Here is a 20,269-nt window from a genome sequence, read left to right on the forward strand (position 1 = left end):
AATGAGGACGGCAATACATTTACTCCCAGATTTCCAACACCCTCCCTCTTTCCAGACTCGTCTCCAAGTGAACACTCATATTCTCCTAGAAGACCCTGTGAATAATTCACTTATTTCACTCCAAGCCTGTCTTCTAGAGCTGCCTTATAAATTTAGCTCAACACTACTTACTGCAGAGACCGAGGCCGCCTTTTCCCTACCATTCTCCACAGCATCTTACCTAGGAGCAGAGCCCATCTGAACAAAGGGGGGACTAGAACAGGCACGTACACATTTAAAAAAAAAAAACAACCAACAACACAGCTGGAATTGGTGTCATGTAGCAAATCTTTCCACATAAACTCTCCCACGCATGAAAGGATGGGTAAAGTGCTTACTTCAGACTCTCCTGAGAGCTGGAGGATGAGCGGTCGGACTGCGGCAGAGACACGATGCTGTCGGAGTTCTTCAGGTGGGACTGCAGGGCTTTCTGGTAGGAGGACTCGAGGGTGTGGTACAGGTGCTCTGCTTCTCTGCTGAAGTGACTGTGAAAACCCCAGTAGCACCTAGGGGAGACACGCAGTGTGCCGCAGTCAGGATCGCACAGGGCTCCCATCGAACTCCATGGCCCCCCACGCAACGTGGTCGAGGACTGCGCTCTGCAGGTCAGTGCCCCAAGGAGCAGCACCAGGTGAGGGAGGGTGGACAAAGGCGGCCTGGGATGGACCCTGACCACACTGTACTGGCTCTTCTGACACGGGGCAACTTCCTGGGCTTCTCTACATCTCATTCTCCCCTATAAAATGGAAACTAAAGGGCCTAACTTGCAAGACTGGGGAGCCTTCGGGACAGTGGAGCTAAAATGTCCAGAACTAGGTTCACAATACGGATGGGGCTCATCCGTGGCAGCTTTTATAAAAGTGATTTGACACTCATCAATCAGAAGTATTTACAGTCGCCTCAGACAACATGCACGAGAGAGGCACAAAGATGTTCTGAGCTACTTGAAATTTGTATTGCAGGCATGACGAGAGAACTAGAAAAAACTGGGAAGGGGAAGAATGCATAAGAGGATAAAAACACCCTATGTATGTCACTGCCAACTCCATTCCTAAGAGTTGTGAGCAACTAACTACGTCACTCGTTTTGGTAGGAACTAGCTGAGCTGAGACTGTGGTAAGCTCTTGAGTGTTCCGGTGAGGTCCTCCGAAAGCCTCAGAAATCAGGGGAATAGAATTTAATGGAGAGAGCAGTCCAAGAGCCACAGGGACCTGGTCAGGAGGTACCGCTGCCATTAAGTGAGATGTTAATATTCCAGGTGAGTGAGAAAAGAGGCTACCTGTGTCTGGTACGAGAGCCGGTCGTTATGAAAGCACAGATCACTCACAGCACTCCTCTACACACGGCCCAAGACGGCCTAAGTCTCAGCATCTGACTCCTGGCGTTTACAGTCACAGTGACAAAATTATTCCCGGGAGGCACGGAATGCATGGTCACTGCCTTGTGACCGGAGCCCGACCCGCCTGATGGCAAAAGTGCTTCGCAAGTGGCCTGGCAACTGCAAGTCAGCACTGCAGGAATGCGCTGCAGGAATCCCCAGCATCTCCTCAACCCGCCTGCCCCTCACCGCCTGCACACCTTCCCCAGCAGCGACCTGAAGCCTGCAAAGAGACCGTCACAGGGGAAGATCTCTGGGACCGTGATTTTTCCTAGGAAAGCCAAAGGTCCCTTTGGATTATGACCTGGCTCCTAACAGAGCCTCATGAGGAAGAAAATATGCTGAGTGTGCACACAAATGCTTTTCTGATTCACATAATCATTTGTCATAAATTTAAAAACGAGCATGCTGTTGCATCCCTCAGTCTTGTTTATATTCAGATACTATCAGTCAGTCTTTCAAGCCTGGGCACCTGAACCTTCTAAACAAAAATGCAGAGAAATAGTGCGACATGGTCTTTTGAGGTCATATTTGAAAGTCACCATCAATGAAACATATTCATGTAATTTAATGAGTTTTTAATAACACAATCTAAACAACACCTGAAACTTAAAAAGAGTGAATTTAAAAACAAGTGGTGTACGGTTAACACTTACTTTCTGGCTTCTATCCTTGCTTCAGAATCCGCATCATGTATTCCCTTCTTTATTGTTTCGGCTAATACTGATATATGTCTAGACATTCAGAAGAGAAAGCAGTAAGAATCATGAATATGTAGTCTTATGCGGATGGAAACAAGTGTGAGAATTTCAGACTGGCATATGGAACCTAGAGCTCTTGTGCCCAGTGAGTCAACCAACACGCAGCTGAGAAATCTGAGCTCCCTTCCCCGCCACTCTAACTTCTACCTCTGTCCCAGGGTCCCCCTGCCCTCCACCAGCTGCCCCCACCTAAGTACCCTAAGTTTTTAAAATAATGGCTGAGTCTTCTTACTTCATACTTATTTAGCTCAACCTTTTAGCAACCCAAGGAACAAGGCTACAAGGCTCTACCTTTCCATGGCGGGGAGTAGTTTCTACGGAAATTATGAGGTAATAATCATCAGAACACTGTAGAGGCTACCTGCATCACATTTCTGTAATTAAACACAATGTTTTTTTCAAGTTCTGCTATGCAACATGAAAAAATTTATAAAATCATGTCACAATTTTATAAATAGCTGTTCTCTTTAGTTTATGTTCTGCCCTGGCTGAGAGGAAGTTATTAAAGTGTCTCTTTGAATGTTTAACAGATTTTTAAGAAAAGAGAGAAGGCTGCAATGAGTTAGTCTCACAGAACAAAGAGTAAGTTACCATATTACGGCCTGCTCAGGCTTTGCCTCATTCCTTCATTCAGTAACGGTTTAGCGCGTACCCGCTAAGAGGCAGATGTTGAGCGAGGAGGGGAATGGATAAATACACAAGGCTATGTGTGAGTTCTTCACACATGACTGTTCTACTCATGTGTCCTCACATTAAACCCCCCTTCCATTTTCCACCCCTAAATTCCAAAACTATCACCAAATAAAGAGGATACAATAACCAAGAGATAAAAGAATACATGACTATCTTGTAGATTCGAGGCATTTGCAGATGAAAATTTTACCTCTAGGAGGAATGGCTTTGTGTACTCTCTGCCCCCTGCAGTATGGAACGGGACTCCCAAAAGTACTTCGTTAAAATGCCACTAATAAAATGATTATATGCTGTACAGTTTCTCAGAAAATGTAACGTTCACAACTGGGTGGCACAACATCATCATCTAGCTCTCCGACTTTAACTCACCGGGAGTAACAGGCACCTCTAATTCAAGAGAACTAAAAACGGCAAAGAATGTATCTTGAAATTAAGAGACATCCTTCTTCAAGAATTCTGCCATAATCCTACCTTTTATCATGATGATGTGAAACGTACCAACACCAACCCAAATAAAGAGAAAACTGCTGACTTTCTGACACAGGGAGATCAAAAAGAACTGTGAGATGAGTGAAACTCCTTTAAGGATCTAAGAGTTATACCTGGCCTGCCAAGAGCAGCTTGGAACATCTTCCTGGTTGGAATGGACAGAATGTCGGGCACCAGGATGAGAGTCAAGAATTTATCGTGGATGACTTCGGGGGAAGATGGCAGAGTAGGAGGCCCCTAAACTCACCTCCTCCCACAGATACAACTAGGTATCACCTGTATCAGTGTAAATGACCCAGAAACATCTGAAGATTAGCAGACCAGACTCTGCACAGCTAAATGTAGAAAAGACCACACTGAAGAAGGCAGGGAGCACACAGATGGGGTCGGGAGCTAAATAAGCCCACAAACTTTCTATAAGAGGGAGAGACACTGGGGACACACAGAGGGGAGAGGATCAAACCCTCACACCAAGCACCCCAGGCATGGGGAACCCACATGAATACCAGAGGGGCATAATTTTGTGAGGTCTTACAATCAGCAGGGCTTAACACCTGGAACTTTAAAATCTGTAGGAGGGAAATAGGAAACTGAGTCCCCATGCTTAAAGAACATGACAACCCCTTGGAGATACTGCAATAGAAGCAGCACTTGGAAAAACACCTGGGGTATACACAAGGGAGCTTTCTTTACTCACATCAGAGCATGAGCCAGAGGGGTGGGGATTCTGAGGAAACTTCACCAGGGACAAAGGAGCTGGTGGACACCATTTCCCTGCCCCACCCTCTGCCCAGACACATGAACACCTATAGGAACGAGCTCCATGCCAACACTTTCCGCCTAGCTTGGTAACAGTATGCCTGCCTTCTCCTGCGGACATAACCCCTCCGGCCAGGCCTTGGATCCAGGTTTCCCCCAGAGCAGACCCATGCAAAACTTGCTAACACTGCCTGCACTGTGGGTCCCTCTCCCCTCTAACAGATCCTTGGCCGGAGCACATCCAAACCAGTGCCACAGGCTTGGCAAGGTACGAGCAGCCCTGGCAGGGATGGACTGGCCCCTACGCAAAGTGACCCCCGACTTGAGGGGGAGGGGGAAGATAACCACCCACCCCAGCCGGACTGTGGCCCCAGCAGCGGACTGGAGTCAGACAGCAGCTCTAATTGTAGGCACCACCTACCAACAAAAGCTTCTCAGGGCATAGCAGAAGGAAAGTCCCAGCAGTCTGGTGCTACTGCATCTCTGGCAAATGCCTGATGTGAATGTGACTCAAGCCCAGACCGGCCCAGACTGGGCCCCAACAACATGGGTACCCAATGCTGCCCACAATAGGCAGAGCCACTGCGGATGACTGGACTGAACGAAAAAGCGGCTCAGCCACAACAGCAGGGCACATGCAACTCACATGGAGATCCCCCTGCAGTGCCAGTTTGGGTGAACAGGGGACACTGCCTTGCAGGGCACTACAGGACGTCTTCTTCATAAGGCAGGAGGCAGAGCTAACTTTCCTAACACACAGAAACAGACACAGAGTTAGACAAAGTGAGATGAAAGAGGAATATTTCCCCAGTGTAAGAAAAGGAAAATATCAGAGCAAGAGACCTAAGCAAAATGGAGTAAGTAATATGCTTGATAGAGAATTTGAAGAAATGATCATAAAGATACTCACTGGACTTTAAAAAAAGAGTGGAGGACCCAGTAAGAACCTTAATAAAGAGACAGAAACCATTTTAAAAAGCCAATCAGAGATGAAGAACTCCGTAACTAAATTAAAAATACCATAGATGGAATAAACAATAGACTAGAGAAGTAGAAGAATGGATCAGCAACTGGAGGACAGAATAATGGGAAGCAATCAAACTGAAGAGGAGAAAGAAAAAAAAAAACAAAAAATGAAAACAGACTTAGGGAACTCAGCAACACCATCAAGCATAGTAACACCTGCGTTATACGGAATCCCAGGGGAGAAGGGAGAAAAAGGGGGGGCAGAAAACTTACTTGAAGAATAGCTGAAAACTTCCCAAATCTGGGGAAGAAAACAGAAATCCAGATGCAGGAGACACTGAGAGCTCCCAACAAAAATAACACAAGGAGGTCCACACCAAGACACAGTAATTAAAATAGCAAAACATAGTGATAGAGAATAAAAAGAAAATAGTTACACAGAAGGGAAACTCCTTAAGGCTATCAGCTGATTTTTCAGAAGAAACTTTATGGCCAGAAGGGAGTAGCATGATGTATTCAAAGTGCTGGGCGTGGGAGGAAACCCTTTAGCCAAGAATATTCTCTCTCCTCTTCTGAAAGATAGCCTTGCTGGATAGAGTTTTCCAGACAAATGAAAGTTAAAGAAATTCATAACCCCAAAACCAGCCCTATAAGAAATGTTAAAGTGGGCTCCCTAAGTGGAAAGGAAAGGCCATAAGCAGGAGTAAGAAAAGGAGGAAGCATAAAAGCAGTAAAATTAAGTATAAGCTATAAAAATCAGTCAAGGGATTCACAAATTAAAAGGATATAAAGTATGACACCATATACCTAAAATGTGGAAAGAGATGAATAAATAATGGGTTCAAACTTAAGCAACCATCAACTTTAGATGCCATATGCATAAAATGGCATATGTAAATTAAAAACCAGTAATACATATAAAAAAAGAGAGAGAGAGAAAGAAAACCAAGTATACCACTAAAGAAAGTCAGCAAACCATGAGAGAGGAGAGCTGGAATGGAAAGGAACAGAGAAGAACCACATAAACAACTGTAAAACAAGTAACAAGATGGCACTAAGTACCTACCTATCAGTAACTACTCTGAATGTAAATGGACTGAGCCCTCCAATCCAAAGACACAGGGTAACAGAATGAATAAAAACCAAGACCCATTTATATGCTGCCTACAGGAGATTCAGAGCTAAAGACACAACTTACATACTGACAGTGAAGGGTCAGAAGAGTATCTACCATGCAAATGGAAGTGAAAAGAAAGTCAGAACAGCAACACTTATAACAGACAAAATAGACTTTAAAACAGTATACAATCTGGGGCACCTGGGTGGCTCAGTCAGTTAAGCATCTGACTCTTGGGTTTTGGCTCCGGTCATGATCTCAGGGTTGTGGGATTGAGCCTCACATCAGACACTGTGCTGAGCATGAAGCCTGCTTGCGATTCTCTCTCCCTCTCTCCCTGTACTCCCCCTACCTGCACTCTCTTTCTAAATAAATAATCTTTCAAAACAAAACAAAAGGCAGTATACAATCATAAAGGGACTAATCCAACAAGAAGATGTAACAACTGTAAATGTTTATGGACCCAAAATGGGAGCATCCCAATATATAAAACAGCTAATAAGAAACAAAGACAAGTAATCAATAGTAATATAATAATAAGGGACTTTAACAACCCATTTACATCAATGGATAGATCATCCAAAGAGAAAACCAACAAGGAAACAGTGACTTTTAATATCATATTGAACCAGAAGGCTCTAACAGATATAGTCAGAACATTCCATTCTAAAATAACAAAATACACATTTTTTTTCAAGTGCATACACAACATTCTCCAGAATATACTACATATTAGGCCACAAAACAAGTCTCAATGAATTGAAAAAGATCGAACTCCTACTACGACTATGCATCTTTTCCAACCATAACATTATGAAACCAGAAATCAACCACAAGAAAAACTGGGAAAGACTGCAAATAAATGGAAGTTATATAACGTGCTCCTAAACAATGAGTGGGTCAAACACAAAATCAAAGAGGAAATAAAAAAAAAAATACATGGAGACAAATGAAAATGAAAATACAATAGTCCAGAATCTTTGGGCTGCAGTAAAAGCTGGTCTAGGAGAGAAGTTTTTAGAATATAGGTCTACCATAAGAAGCAAGAAAAAAGAGGCAGAGGGAGAAAGAGACTCCCCACTGAAGCAGGACCCAGGACCCTGAGATCACAACCTGAGCCAAAGGCAGATGCTTAACTGATTGAGCCACCCAGGCACCCCAAGAACAAATACTGTTAAAATGTCCACACTACCCAAAGCAATCTCCAGGTCTAATGCAATCCCTATCAAAATATCAACACAGCATTTTACACAGAACTAGAACAAATAATCTTAAAATTTGTATGGAACTGCAAAATCCCTGAATAAACAGAGTAATCTTGAAAAAGAACAACAAAACTAGAGGTATCACAATTCCAGATTTCGAGATATACTACATAAAGCTATAATACTCAAAACAGTGTGGTACTGGCACAAAAATTATCACATAGATCAATGCACAATAGGAGCCCAGAAATAATTCCATGATCATGTGGTCAATTAATCTTCGACAAAGGAGGCAAGAATACGCAACAGTAAGAGACAGTCTCTTCAACAAATGGTGCTGGGAACACTGGTCAGCTACCTGCAAAAGAATGAAACTGGACCAATTCCTCACAGCATACACACAAATAAACCCAAAACGGATTAAGGACTAGGGAACCTGGGTGACTTAGTCAGTTAAGCTCAGGTCATGATCTCAGGGTTGTGAGACAGAGCCCCATGTCAGACTTCACACAGAGCATGGAGCCTGCTTAAGATTTTCATTCTCATTCTCTCTCTCCCTATTCCTCGCCACCTCCCCCTCTCCCCTGTGTGTGTGTGTGTGTGTGTCTCTCTCTCTCCCTCTTGAAAAAAAGAAAAACACCAAAAAAATGGACTGAGGACCTAAATAGGAGACCTGGAACCATAAAACTTGTAGAAGACAACACAGGCAATAATTGTTGGCATTGGCTATTAACAACATATTTCTAGATGTCTCTTGAAGCAAGGTAAACAAAAGCAAAAATCACCTACTGGGTAATATCAAAATAAAAAGCTTCTGCACACAAAGGAAACTGTCTACAAAATCGAAAGACAATCTACCAAATGGGAGATGATATTTACAAGCGACATATTCAGTAAAAGTTTAGTATTCAAAATATATAAAGAACTGCTACAGCTCAACACCCTCCCCAAAAAAATAATCCAATTAAAAAATGGAGAGAAGATGTGAACAGACATTTCTCCAACACAGACATCTAGATGGCCAACAGACACATAAAAAGAAGCTCAACATCACTCATCAACAAGGAAATGAAAATCAAAACCACAATGAGATATCACTTTACACCTGTCAGAATGGCTAAAATCAAAAACACAAGAAACAACAAGTATTAGCAAGGATGTGGAGAAATAGGAACGCTCATGCACCGTTGGTGGGAATGGAAACTTGTGCACCACTGTGGAAAACAATATGAAGGTTCCTCAAAACATTAAAAACAGAAATACCATACAATCTAATAATTCCACTGCTGGATATTTACCCAAAAGCTATAAAAACACTAATTCAAATAGATATATATACCCCTATATTTATTGCTGCATTATTTAGAATAGCCAAATTATGGAAGCGATGAATGGATAAAGATGTTGAATAGATACACAATGGAGTATTACTCAGCCATGAAAACAAATGAAATCTTGCCATTTGCAACAACAAGGAGGAGCTAGAGAGTATTATGCTAAGTGAAATGTCAGAGAAAGATAAATACCATATGATTTCACTCATACGTGGACTTTAAGAAACAAAGAAAAAGGCCAACTGAAAAACAGACTCTTAACTACAGAGAACTAAAGGGAAGGGGTGTGGGGGCAGGGGATGGGTAAAACAGGTGAAAGGGATTAAAAATTCACTTACTGAGTGAATTAGTCAGATGAGCACTGACTAATGTACAGAATTACTAAATCACTATACTTTACACCTAAAATAACATGGTAGGTTATCTTATACTGGAGTTAAAAACTAATTTAAAGAAAAGGTTAATCGTGGCTTTTAGCTGACATGGTGTACATCTGTCCACATCTCTAGGCACACTACAACTACAATCAATGAAATTCACTAAAAGTTTCTGCCGATATTATGAGCCTCACGAAATAACAGATGTAGTCGTGCAAACAAATGCTTGACAGACTCCTTCCATTCTTATAAAAAGCAGGTTGGGCCACTTGTCGAGGCATTAAATCTCAAGGTTCATTTCAGAGAGGAAAAAAAACCTGCAAATCAAATGCTTACCGTTCCAGTGAATGTGTCTGCCACTCTTGTAAAAGTAAATCTAAAAATTCAAAACAGCGCCTAAAAAGTGTAAAGGAAACATAAGTAACTCAGTCATTTTTATGTTAGTGAAAATAAAAGCTTTTTTTTCTATTCCCACACTACTTTTTAGAACTGGTAAATTTCTTCTAATTATTAGGATTCAAAAAATGGAATATAAAGTTGGAATCAGCATTGACTAAAAACCCAAGCAAGTAAAAGTAAGTAAGCATCTATGGTGATCAGAAAAGAAAAATTATATAGATTATTTTATATATATGTAATTTTACATGTATTATATATATAATTATATAGATATAAGAGGATATAAAAGCTCCCCTCAAATCAGAAACTGGAGCTTCATGGCAACATTACTGAAAGGGCCTATTGCTGTCCTTTGTTTTTTATACTACCTCAAATAATATGTTAAAATAGGACATACGTGAGCAAAAAAGATCAGCGTACATTATTACAGAATCAGGGAATTGGTCTTTGCACTAATTTCACAGAATGCCTTGTGCAAAAAAGGGGGGGAAAAAAAGTCCTAAAAAACAAAGTCCTTTCCAAATTTTCCCAAGAAGATCCTAGGTAGTGTTTAAAATAGATTTTTCTCTAACTACTCCTCTAATTCCCTCTTCAATCTTTCAACCTCCTTTCTTGTCAAGCCGTTTCACTTTTGTAATCTTTCTTGGCCTGATTTGTGCAGCGAAACAATTCTGGTCTCATCTCCTTTGGATTACATCACCACTTCAGGTTCTACCTCTTTATAACTTTCCAGAAGTCCAGGCTGTTTATCCTCGTGGCAGTAAATCTTCATAGTCTTAGAAACTTACTCAAGGAAACAAACCAGAGGGTAATTTTTCTCTAATGACCAGACTTGCATTCCCATGGTCCTCCCAATTCAAAACCTCATAATCCATATAATTAATTACTCAATAAATCTTTAATAAACCCTAACCCTATCCTAGATGGTACGGATAACAATGGGAACCAAGACATACACCATCAAGGAAGACACACAATGAACAGTTCCCATGTGCCAGAAATACAAGGGGGCTCTTCTTAGAAACACACAGGAGAGCTATCCAACCCAGTCCTAGGGCTGGCAACAGTGTGCATGTGTGCCCGTGCATTGAGTGTTGGTTGTGAAACAGACTTTCTCCAAGGAGAGACACTGACCCACACCCACACGGTCTCCTCTGCCATTCTCCCCACCCAGCCTCAACCGAGGCCATGTTTATTCTACCTGCTTCCTCATGTCATTTCCTGGGCTGATTTTTGTCTCTTTTTCTTTTTTTAAAAAATATGTGTGCATTTGTTTATTTTTATCTATCTCTTAGTGAATAAAGCCATCTTTGGTGCTAATTCTGGTCTTAAATGTGTGTTAGCTTGTTCAAAAATATGCCCTGTAAGTTAGGTTTTATTTTCCACTTTTTAGACGAACATACAAAGAAGCAGTATCAATACTGGCATTGTTTAACACATCAATATTTAAACACATCAGGTTAGAACTTGTCTCTTTACCTACTCCTACTCATCATTCAAAACGCAACTCAGTTTTCAACTTGTCTATGAAGCATCATAGGAATATATTAGCTGGTTTTAATCACTGCTCTCTGAATCTCTAAATTCCCAATACAGGTGTTATAATTCACTCTTACGTTGCTTTGCATGATTGTTTTTTAATCTCCCCATCTAAACGATCAACTTCTCAAAGGCAGAGAGACTATGCAGTCCAGTTCTTACAAATTCTACAAAGCAGAGGTAGGTACTGGCTGAGTACATCAGAGCCAGAGCACTGCCTGGGTCCCACTGCCCTCTTTGGTTCTCTTTACCTCTCTGAAGGTACTTCTTCCAGCATCAAGATGCATGGGTCTGACCAATGCAGACCCTGACTAATGTAAGAAGAGCAATCTGAAAGGGACTCAGAAAGGGGTGAAAGGGGTGACGTTTCTCTTGCCACAGTAAATGCAAGTTACCAGTCATTTAGCACCAGAAGCCAGAACTGTTAAATTCTGGGGACTGAATGGTGTTGCCCCAAAATTTGTATGTTGAAGCCCAACTGCTCAACAGGAGGGTATTTGGAGATGGGGCCTTCAGTAGGTAATTAGATTCACATGAGATCATGAAAATGGGGCTCTAATGATGGGGCTGGTGCCCCTCTGAGAAGAAACCCCTGCGAGCATGCTCTGTGTATTTCCATCTCTGCCCTGTGAAGACACAGTGAGAAGGCAGCCACCTGCAGATGACCCTCATTAGAATTCAACCATGCTGAACTCAACCATGCTGGTACCCTCATCTCAGACTTCCAGCCCCAGAGCTGTGAGAAAATCCATTTCTGTTGTTTAAGCCACCCAGTGTGTGGTATTTTGTTATGGTGGCCAGAGCTGACTAATACACTAAACATCCTGTAACATTCTACAGGATGTAGAACAGAGGAACTCGGCCTAATACACTCTGAATTTCTCTTGGAAAACCTAAAACGATAGTGACAATAGCCGCAGCAGCAGCAGCAAAATCTAATAATGAGTGTCACTTATTAAGGTCGCACGAAGTGTCAAACCCCGCTACCCAATGACTGGGCCCTCTGCCTTTGTGGAAGTACTCTTGTTCCAAGCAGGTCAGATTAGCCAGCGGGAAAAGGTAATGCTTCGGCTGCAGTCTGCCAGGTTCTGAAGTTCACTACCGTCCCTCTCCCCTGCTGAGCTCACACACTCATCTCAGGAAGCAGCCGCGAAACTGGAGGTAAAGGGAGACCGCATTCCTCAGCAACATACAAGCAAGCCGTTAGAGATTAAGCTTTTTTTTTCCAGTGGAAGGTGCCAATTCCTTCCTTCCTAGCTTTATAAAGGTGGAGATTCCCCTTTCTTCCTTCGTGACTTCCACAGAGCTGTAAGATGGATGGAGGCCACCTCAGGAGTAACAGGCATCCCTACCTGTGGAAACATGGTGGGACCTAGGTGACATGCCAGGAAAGGAGGGCAACGGTGGGCAGCGACTGTACGCTGTGCTCCAAGCTTAGAGTGAAGGGCTCTTTCACAACAAACTCCAGGAATATGAGCAGGAGGCTGCTGTCCAAGCCAGCCGTTAACTTACCCTATATTACCTGATATGGTCCACTGAGCAGCTTCAACAGTGTTCACCAATCCCCTTAAAATCTACACTAAACTATTCTGCATATTTACATTTTCTTAGAAAGAGGGGGCACAGACTTTATATTAGACTCTCAAGACCTACAGATTCCAGTGAGCAGAGATCTTATTCCTCGCCTGTGATCTAGGGCTGCTCATCTGGACCAGGGAACAAAGACCTAGCTAGTTAACCAGGTGGTATCTCCTGGTACATGGTGTTGGTCAGGATTCAGAACCCCAGAAATCACTGTCGGAAGCTGGAAACAACATACACCACCTCCTACCGACAGTAATATTAAATAGATGCCATTAATTTTTGTAACGTTCTTTTTCTTGCATGCAGATACTGCTTTCATTCAGAGAAGGGTACACCAATGACTTAGGTAGAGAGACTGAGAAAAAATGTACACCCCCCCTTCCATTAACTCACACACACACAGACACACATCCTTTGTCTCCCCCTTTTCTCTTGCACACATGCGCGCGCTCTCTCTCACACGACACACACATATACACACGAATAATAGAGGCTGTCTAAATTTATCTTTCAGACTATTCAGATCATGATCCTTCAATCCAAAGGCATTTATTACAATGATCTTAAATAATTTTAACATTTCAAACACGAATGTTTCCACGGAGGCAAATTTGGAATTTGTTTTGGTTTTTAAACCATTAAAAATAATGATGAAGCTGTTTAAAAATTTACCTTCTAACTGCGACAGACTTAGAGGTACAGTTGCTTGTTATGACAGGTATTAGCCTTGGGATGTGTGTGTGCTGCAGAAAAGAACAAAACCAGAGGTGAACACTTGGAAATACAAAAATAAAATAAAACTAAGACAACCACCACACTTCCTTATTAAACTACCTAAAGCACATATATTTAGATTAGAATTTCACTGAGCTTAAAACGGAAGAAGAATTTCACTGGATATTGCCAAAGGCCTGACAACATTTACAGAACCTCAACAGACCACCCAATGATATATAAGTAACCCTAACAACAGAACAAACCATTGGTGGGAAGTCTAAATTATCTGGCAGTAGAGATCTAAGGGAGTTCAAAAGGCATCTGCAGACCGATGTGTTTTGATACAGTTTCAATGAGAATGTCCAACAACGGCTTTGGATTTAATATTTCAAGTAGGCAGTGCAAATAATAGGGACTAAAAATAATACAAGTAAGTGACCCACAATAACCAGAAATATTCCAGAAAGATTTTAGCATCATCAAGTCCCAGTTTCAAGGGCTGCCTCTGGGCAAAAGAGACTTGAAGGTGGGGAGAAGGTCATGTGGGGCATATTCATTTTAAGCTCTTGTGAACTATTAAGTTCTACTGAAAACTTGTACATAAATTACTTGGATAATTATTTAAACTTAAATAAATGAGTGTTTAGAACACTGAAAGGAATCTTTTGTTCATCAGCTTAAACACAATTAATTAAATAAAAACTTTAGGTGAATAACAAAGCCACAAGCACAAATACCTAAAATGGAATGACTGGGAATTAAGGAGTACAATCTGGAGACCTAAAGAACTGGGTATAAACCGAAGCAGATACAGATGTTCAAATGTTTAAAGTCAATGACGAGTAAATGATCAACACATCAGTAAGCATACAGCATATCCATAATTCACATTATGGAATGTAAAAGGCTCATACAGGATCTAATTAAGGAGAGGGAGAGGCTGATTTGTATCCACAACATGATTCCAACTACTTATAATCATGCTAGTGAAAAGTGCCTCTAATATGGCTTATCAACCACCCGTGTTTACTACTTGCTTACTGTATGTATGGCCCCCAAATATACTTACCCGAATGATTAACCTAACAGCTACAACACCAGAAGTGGCCATAATTTTGGCACTATTTGGAATTAAATTAAAGATAGTTGGCATAATGGCTTCAGCTCCATGATCAAACTTATTTCCCAGAACTGATGACAGATGCCTACAATGAGAAATGAAAACTGCACTGTAGTTGTATTTCTTGCAAACACTGAAGCATATAAGCCTCTTAACATCACAGGGCTTTCATTTAAAGTTATTGAGAGACAAAAGCAAAGGTCTGAGTCAGATACTTTCAAAGTATTTCCAATGTGCACACTGTGGACTTGGCAAAGAGCCACTGCCCCAAGAGTTTGTGGCTTTTATTTTTTAAATAAATCATTCCAAACACATTAATCTTAAAATAGCAAAAGACAAATTGATCATATACTAATAAAATATAAATATGAAAGACGCCCCCCCACCCTTTTCTTCTTTTTGCCCCATTAAAAGCCTTTAGCACATAATATATATGCTTCCACATCTGACACTTAACAGCGGCAGCATCTGCTTCCTGTTGCTGCTTTGCTGTTCAGACACACTTTCTAACACAGAAAGAAGCTCCAGCTTCAAACGCTGGTAACAGGTTTCGCTAGGGTAAAATTCTACTGCAGCATATGCCTTGGCTTTAACTTCATAGCTACAGTGCTCTTCTAGAAACAAAGAAAAATTCCGATAATCCTGCTATATCCAGACAGCAGAATCAAGGAAAAGCTAAGAAACAGAAGTTTGTAAAATTTTTTTTTCTGTATTATTAGTAATAACTGCTCCAAGTTTAAAATGGAGGCTTCAGAGCTAAGTCACGGAGTAACACTGAAACTCTGTCACACTTTCTGTCATTGGGCAGGAAACACTGTAACAGTATAAAAGTACCAACAGCAGCATAAATGGGACAGGTCAGAAGGCACATTAGAGAGACCTGCTGGGCATTTGCCACAGACCATCCCAGAAGCGCTGCAATGAGGCTAATTTAGAATGTGTGAGAATCAAGCATGGTAGTCCTTACCCCAAGGTGATACAAGCCTCCCGCACTACCTGAGACCGCAGGTCCTTAGCAGAGAGTTTAAAGGCTCCATCCAAAAGACGCAAATGTTGAAAGAAGTTATCATACTCAGCCGCACCAGCCAAAAGTAAAGATCTTATCTTTTTTAGCTGATGGGACAGAGAAAATTCAGAGACACACAAAGCAATTCTTCAAACAGTATATACAAAACAACAGAAGCCATCAAATATGAGCGATCAATATCAAAGTTCATTGATATCAGAAGTTCTCCAGAAGAATGAGCCAATTCAGTATCAGCTACCATACTGCATAAATCTACATATCACAAAAAGAACGGATTATTTTTATGTGCAGTACCTTAAAATTCTGCAAAATGTATTTTTTAACTGAAAACATTTTCGTGTCTTTATAGGTTCTGTGCTAATGATAAAACAACAAAAGCCTTCATTTTAACTCCTCCCCTAAAGCTTATCTTCCCCAACAACTGACTCTAACTGCCATTTGTTTAAGGAGTCAAAGGAGGAAGCCATCCTGTCATCATTTGTACAGTGTCCTCCACTGCAGCATTCCTGAAAGGCTAGTCTGAGTTTGAGTGGAATACAGCTGTAATTTTATTGCCTCACTTCCTGCCAGCTGACCACTGGAAAACAGCTTTCATCAGATAAGACACACCCTCATTTTAATGCTCACCCCACTTTTCATTAATCTACTTTTTTAAATAGAAGGGACAGAACTTTCCAGCAAGTGATATGAAGAAAGGATGGAGGAGAGGGACACACACTGAAAATGCCACTAAGAAAAGTCAATTTACTGGCTAACAATTACAATTAAATGTTGACTAAGACAAGAGTGGAGGCTGTCTCCACAGGCTCTGCGTTAGGTCTTTGTTAAAAGTACAGGACTTACATAACGGCATAGGTTGGCATGCTTTTGAAACAGAAATAGAAGTGAGGTACTCTACTAAAAGGGTTAAGTGTAAATATGGTAATTTATATTTAAAATCCATCAGAGCTATATCCCAATTGCATAATTATTTAGAACATTTAAATAAATCCAATGAAAATGTAATCACATGAAGTCAATGGCTTACAGCATTTACTCTTTGCTCCCAATCATGCTTGTCATCAGATAATATTTCCCTAATCTTGTTTATGGATTCCTCAAGGTCTCGGCTGGAATAAATCTGTAAGCAAAATTAATTTACAACCAATGTAAGAAAATTTACAGAATAAACAAAGATTAGTTTTTAATTACACGAAGTCAAGAGCTTTAGCAAGTAAAGTTTAAAAAAAATGTCATTTTTTCAGAAGGTCTTATAATATCTAGCCAGATTTGTCTTAGAATGAGTGTCTTTCCCATTGTGAATATATACCCACTAGATTGATGCCAAGTGTGGATAACCATGCTTCAAACACAGTTCTACTATAAACTCAACAGACAACTTCATGTACAGAAAAGAAAGAAGTCAGCTGGGGAACGATCAGTGATGCTCAGGTGATTTCTTACTCTTAGTATTATTTATAAATCTCTTCAAGTCTACTCTCTCATTTATGCTCACATCTTACTAATAAGATAGGTAGGGGAATAATCAGCCAAGAAGGATGCAAGCTGGGGAGGCCAAGGACTTAAGGATGAACCTGAGCCTACAATGCCAGTTACCTGATTTACATACACATGGCAACCCAGGAGCAGGTAGCAAGTGATCACACGGACATTAGTGCTACAGGAATCCAGAGCACCACATTCCATGTAGGCCGAGGGAAAGTGTTATTAGCCCCCAGTCAACAACAGATGACACTGAGGCACATAGCAATTAAAATGCGTGAACCCCAACCTTACAAGCAATCTCTGCTTTGTCTGTTAGGTACTTAAGTGAAGCATCAGGATGGCATAAACTTGAGCTTTTATTAATCCATTCTTTATAGCTTTATAGACACCCAGTTCCTTGAAATTTACAACTTGTCTTAAAAAAATAAAGGCCCTAAATAAACATGCTTCTCTGTTCTCACACCTAATCTAATCATTGTTGGTCCCCCCCCACACATTTAGGTGACCTAATCCACAAAATTATTACTAGAGCAAGCAAGCAACCTCCCTCCAGCTCTTACTGAAAGATCACACTGAGTCTTGACTTTTGCTCTTCATTTCAGCTATAAAAGGCACCAATTTTTCTACTGTGCAACGGCAGATCTCCTGTAGTCCTGAGAGGTAAAATTACTCACGTAGGAAGGGACTTCACATATCACCCACTTGAAAATGGAATTCAAAGAGTCAGTCTTATCTGTTTTTAATCAAACTCAAATACTATCCTCACTCACCTGCACGACAGGTACATCATCAAATGCTTTAATAAAGTCCTCTTCATCGACAGCACCAGCTCCTTCTTTTGCAGCTATGAAAAAGATTCATTTTTAAAACATGAACAATGTGCAGAGGGCCGGTCTGAACATACACAATCACCATTACCTTTTGGGAGATTTGTAACTATCTTTCGAAAGGCTTAATAAAAATTAAGAGTCCTGTGGAACTAACAAATATTACTTTTAATATCAAGATGAAATGGAATAATTCTACAATACTATGTACGTTAGTTAGAGTCACTTAGAGAGATTACTTGTTAAGGAGGACATTTAGCCTTTAAAGGATATAGATGGTTTATATTGTAGTCACGCCTGAATCTTTTGAAAGGTTGCTAATAAACAGATATATAACAAAGAATTTAATTTTTTGGGGAATGAATTTGGTTATGTTATTGGTTAGGCATCTAGCATGCCAAATTTGTGAAACATTCAAATAAGTTCTGAAGAATTTAACAGTCTCACTTCAACTTTTATTAGTCTCAAAACATATTCATTTCCTTGAATGCGTAACTCAATTTTTCACTTGCACATCAGTAGCAACTTCCGCTCATAAAGGTGTTATAAGATGCTCTGTATACTTGAAAGTTGATTGCTATCATTTGGGAGAGTTTTTTCTTTGGCTAACATGAACTCCACTTCACACATGAAAATCGTATGACATTTTAGCAGACCTTCCCCTCAACCCCCCAGAACAAAGGTTTCAAAACTGGGAGTCTACAGTCATCTTGTAACCCTCATTAATGATTTTTACAACGATTAGTTTGACTGCTTTTCCGGAGTTTCCTCATAGACAAGTTATTTGATGTCTGGGGTCCCCATGGACAACACAGGGCTTTAAAGACGATTCTGGGAGCAAAAAATGTGTGTCCTCACTTTTGATGAAGATTCCTCATACTGAGTTCACAAGCTCACTGTGGACAGATGACAGTAATGTCACACTGTGATGTGGTGCTCAGCGCCTATTTTGGTGAAAAGAACACATTCCCTGAGCAGAACAGTCCCGAGCACTGCTCCGGTTATGTGCCGCACCACGTACCCACATATGGAAGGGGACTGCATTTATTGGTATTCTATCCATCTGGTCCGTGAGCCCCGGAATCAGACGAGGAGGAGTCAGTAAGCAAATTCGTGACTATGTTGTTAAACAAAATGGAAAAAAAGGATGAGAACAGGGCTGAGCTCTCTACATAAGCTAGAGCTGGGACTTCTGAAAGGGAGATGGGTAAGGGGCAGGAGGGGGAAAAAAAGTGGTCTGATGATACAGAAATTCTCTAATCCTTGTTTGTGGAACTAATGCCTCCCAAGAATAAGAATAAATTTTTTAAAATAAAAGATTAGGTTTTTCAGTGATAAAGAGGAGTGAAGGACTAATACACGCTTCAACACAGACAAACTGCCAAAACACTAGGCTAAGTGAAAGAAGCCAGAGACAGAAGATTACGTGTTACAAGCCTCCATTTCTATGCAATATCCAGAAGGGGCAAATGTAGAGAGGCAAAAATGCAGACTGCTGATGGCCAGGGGCTGGGGGAAGGAAGAGATGGGGAGCAGCAACTGTTTAAAGGGTCTGGGGCTTCCTTTTGTTAGTGGAGAAGCCCTTCTGGAACTAGCCAGAGGTGGTGGCTGCACAACACTGTGAATATACTAAATGCAACTGGACTGTTACCTTTAAAATGATTAACTTGATGTTCTGTGGATTTAAACTCAATTAAAAAATGTTTTTTGAAAGACTTCATTTATTTCTTTGAGAGAGAGAGAGTGAGAGAATGAGAGGGGAGAAGGTCAGAGGGAGAAGCAGACTCCCCATGGAGCTGGGAGCCCGATGTGGGACTCGATCCTGGGACTCCGGGATCATGAGCTGAGCCGAAGGCAGTTGCTTAACCAACTGAACTACCCAAGCGGCCCCCCAATTTTTTTTTTAAATATTTTATTTATTTGACAGACAGAGATAACAAGTAGGCAGAGAGATAGAGGAGGAAGCAGGCTCCCTGTTGAGCAGAGAGCCTGATGTGGGGCTCGATCCCAGGACCCTGGGATCATGACCTGAGCCGAAGGCAGAGGCTTAACCCACTGAGCCACCCAGGTGCCCCCCAAAAATGTTTTTTTAAGGCATCAAAAAAATTAAAGAGATAGAATACCAATAAATGCAAAGCTTTTCCTTCTGCCATTTCCGTGGTGTGAACATCCCTGTCAACCATAAGCACAGCTCTTTAACACTGACAGAGAAGCTAGTGGCAGAGGCAATGCAGGGACACTGAGCTGACTGAGGAAGACCCCAACAGTCTAGGGCCAGTGCAAAAGGCCAGGAAGACCACCAGAAGGAAACAGGATTCTAAGGTCAATCCTTACCCCAGTTCTAATTTAGCACATCCAGCCAAGTTCAAAAGCCCAATGTTAACAATCAGAACAGGTCTCAAAACAATGGCTATACAATTTGAAGTAAAAAGAAATTTGCATGTCAACTTAAA

At 41.2% G+C, this 20,269-nt stretch overlaps 1 protein-coding gene across 13 annotated transcripts in view; it reads right to left on the bottom strand.

The window, feature by feature from the left end:
• The window catches only part of CLASP1 (cytoplasmic linker associated protein 1), a 268,754-nt gene that overhangs the window by 97,387 nt on the left and 151,098 nt on the right, over positions 1-20,269 (bottom strand). For all 13 annotated transcript variants that reach the window (XM_032840927.1, XM_032840929.1, XM_032840926.1 and 10 more), the window contains exons 10-17: positions 17,760-17,833; positions 16,532-16,624; positions 15,445-15,590; positions 14,427-14,562; positions 13,313-13,383; positions 9,455-9,514; positions 2,074-2,151; positions 378-545 (exon numbers count right to left, since the gene is read on the bottom strand). In XM_032840927.1, the coding sequence (XP_032696818.1) occupies positions 378-545; positions 2,074-2,151; positions 9,455-9,514; positions 13,313-13,383; positions 14,427-14,562; positions 15,445-15,590; positions 16,532-16,624; positions 17,760-17,833 (826 nt within the window). The remainder of the gene's footprint in view (positions 1-377; positions 546-2,073; positions 2,152-9,454; positions 9,515-13,312; positions 13,384-14,426; positions 14,563-15,444; positions 15,591-16,531; positions 16,625-17,759; positions 17,834-20,269) is intronic.

The sequence above is a fragment of the Lontra canadensis genome, unplaced genomic scaffold, assembly GCF_010015895.1.
Source record: "Lontra canadensis isolate GAN:19392208 unplaced genomic scaffold, GSC_riverotter_1.0 scaffold117, whole genome shotgun sequence".
Taxonomy (NCBI): Eukaryota; Metazoa; Chordata; class Mammalia; order Carnivora; family Mustelidae; genus Lontra; species Lontra canadensis.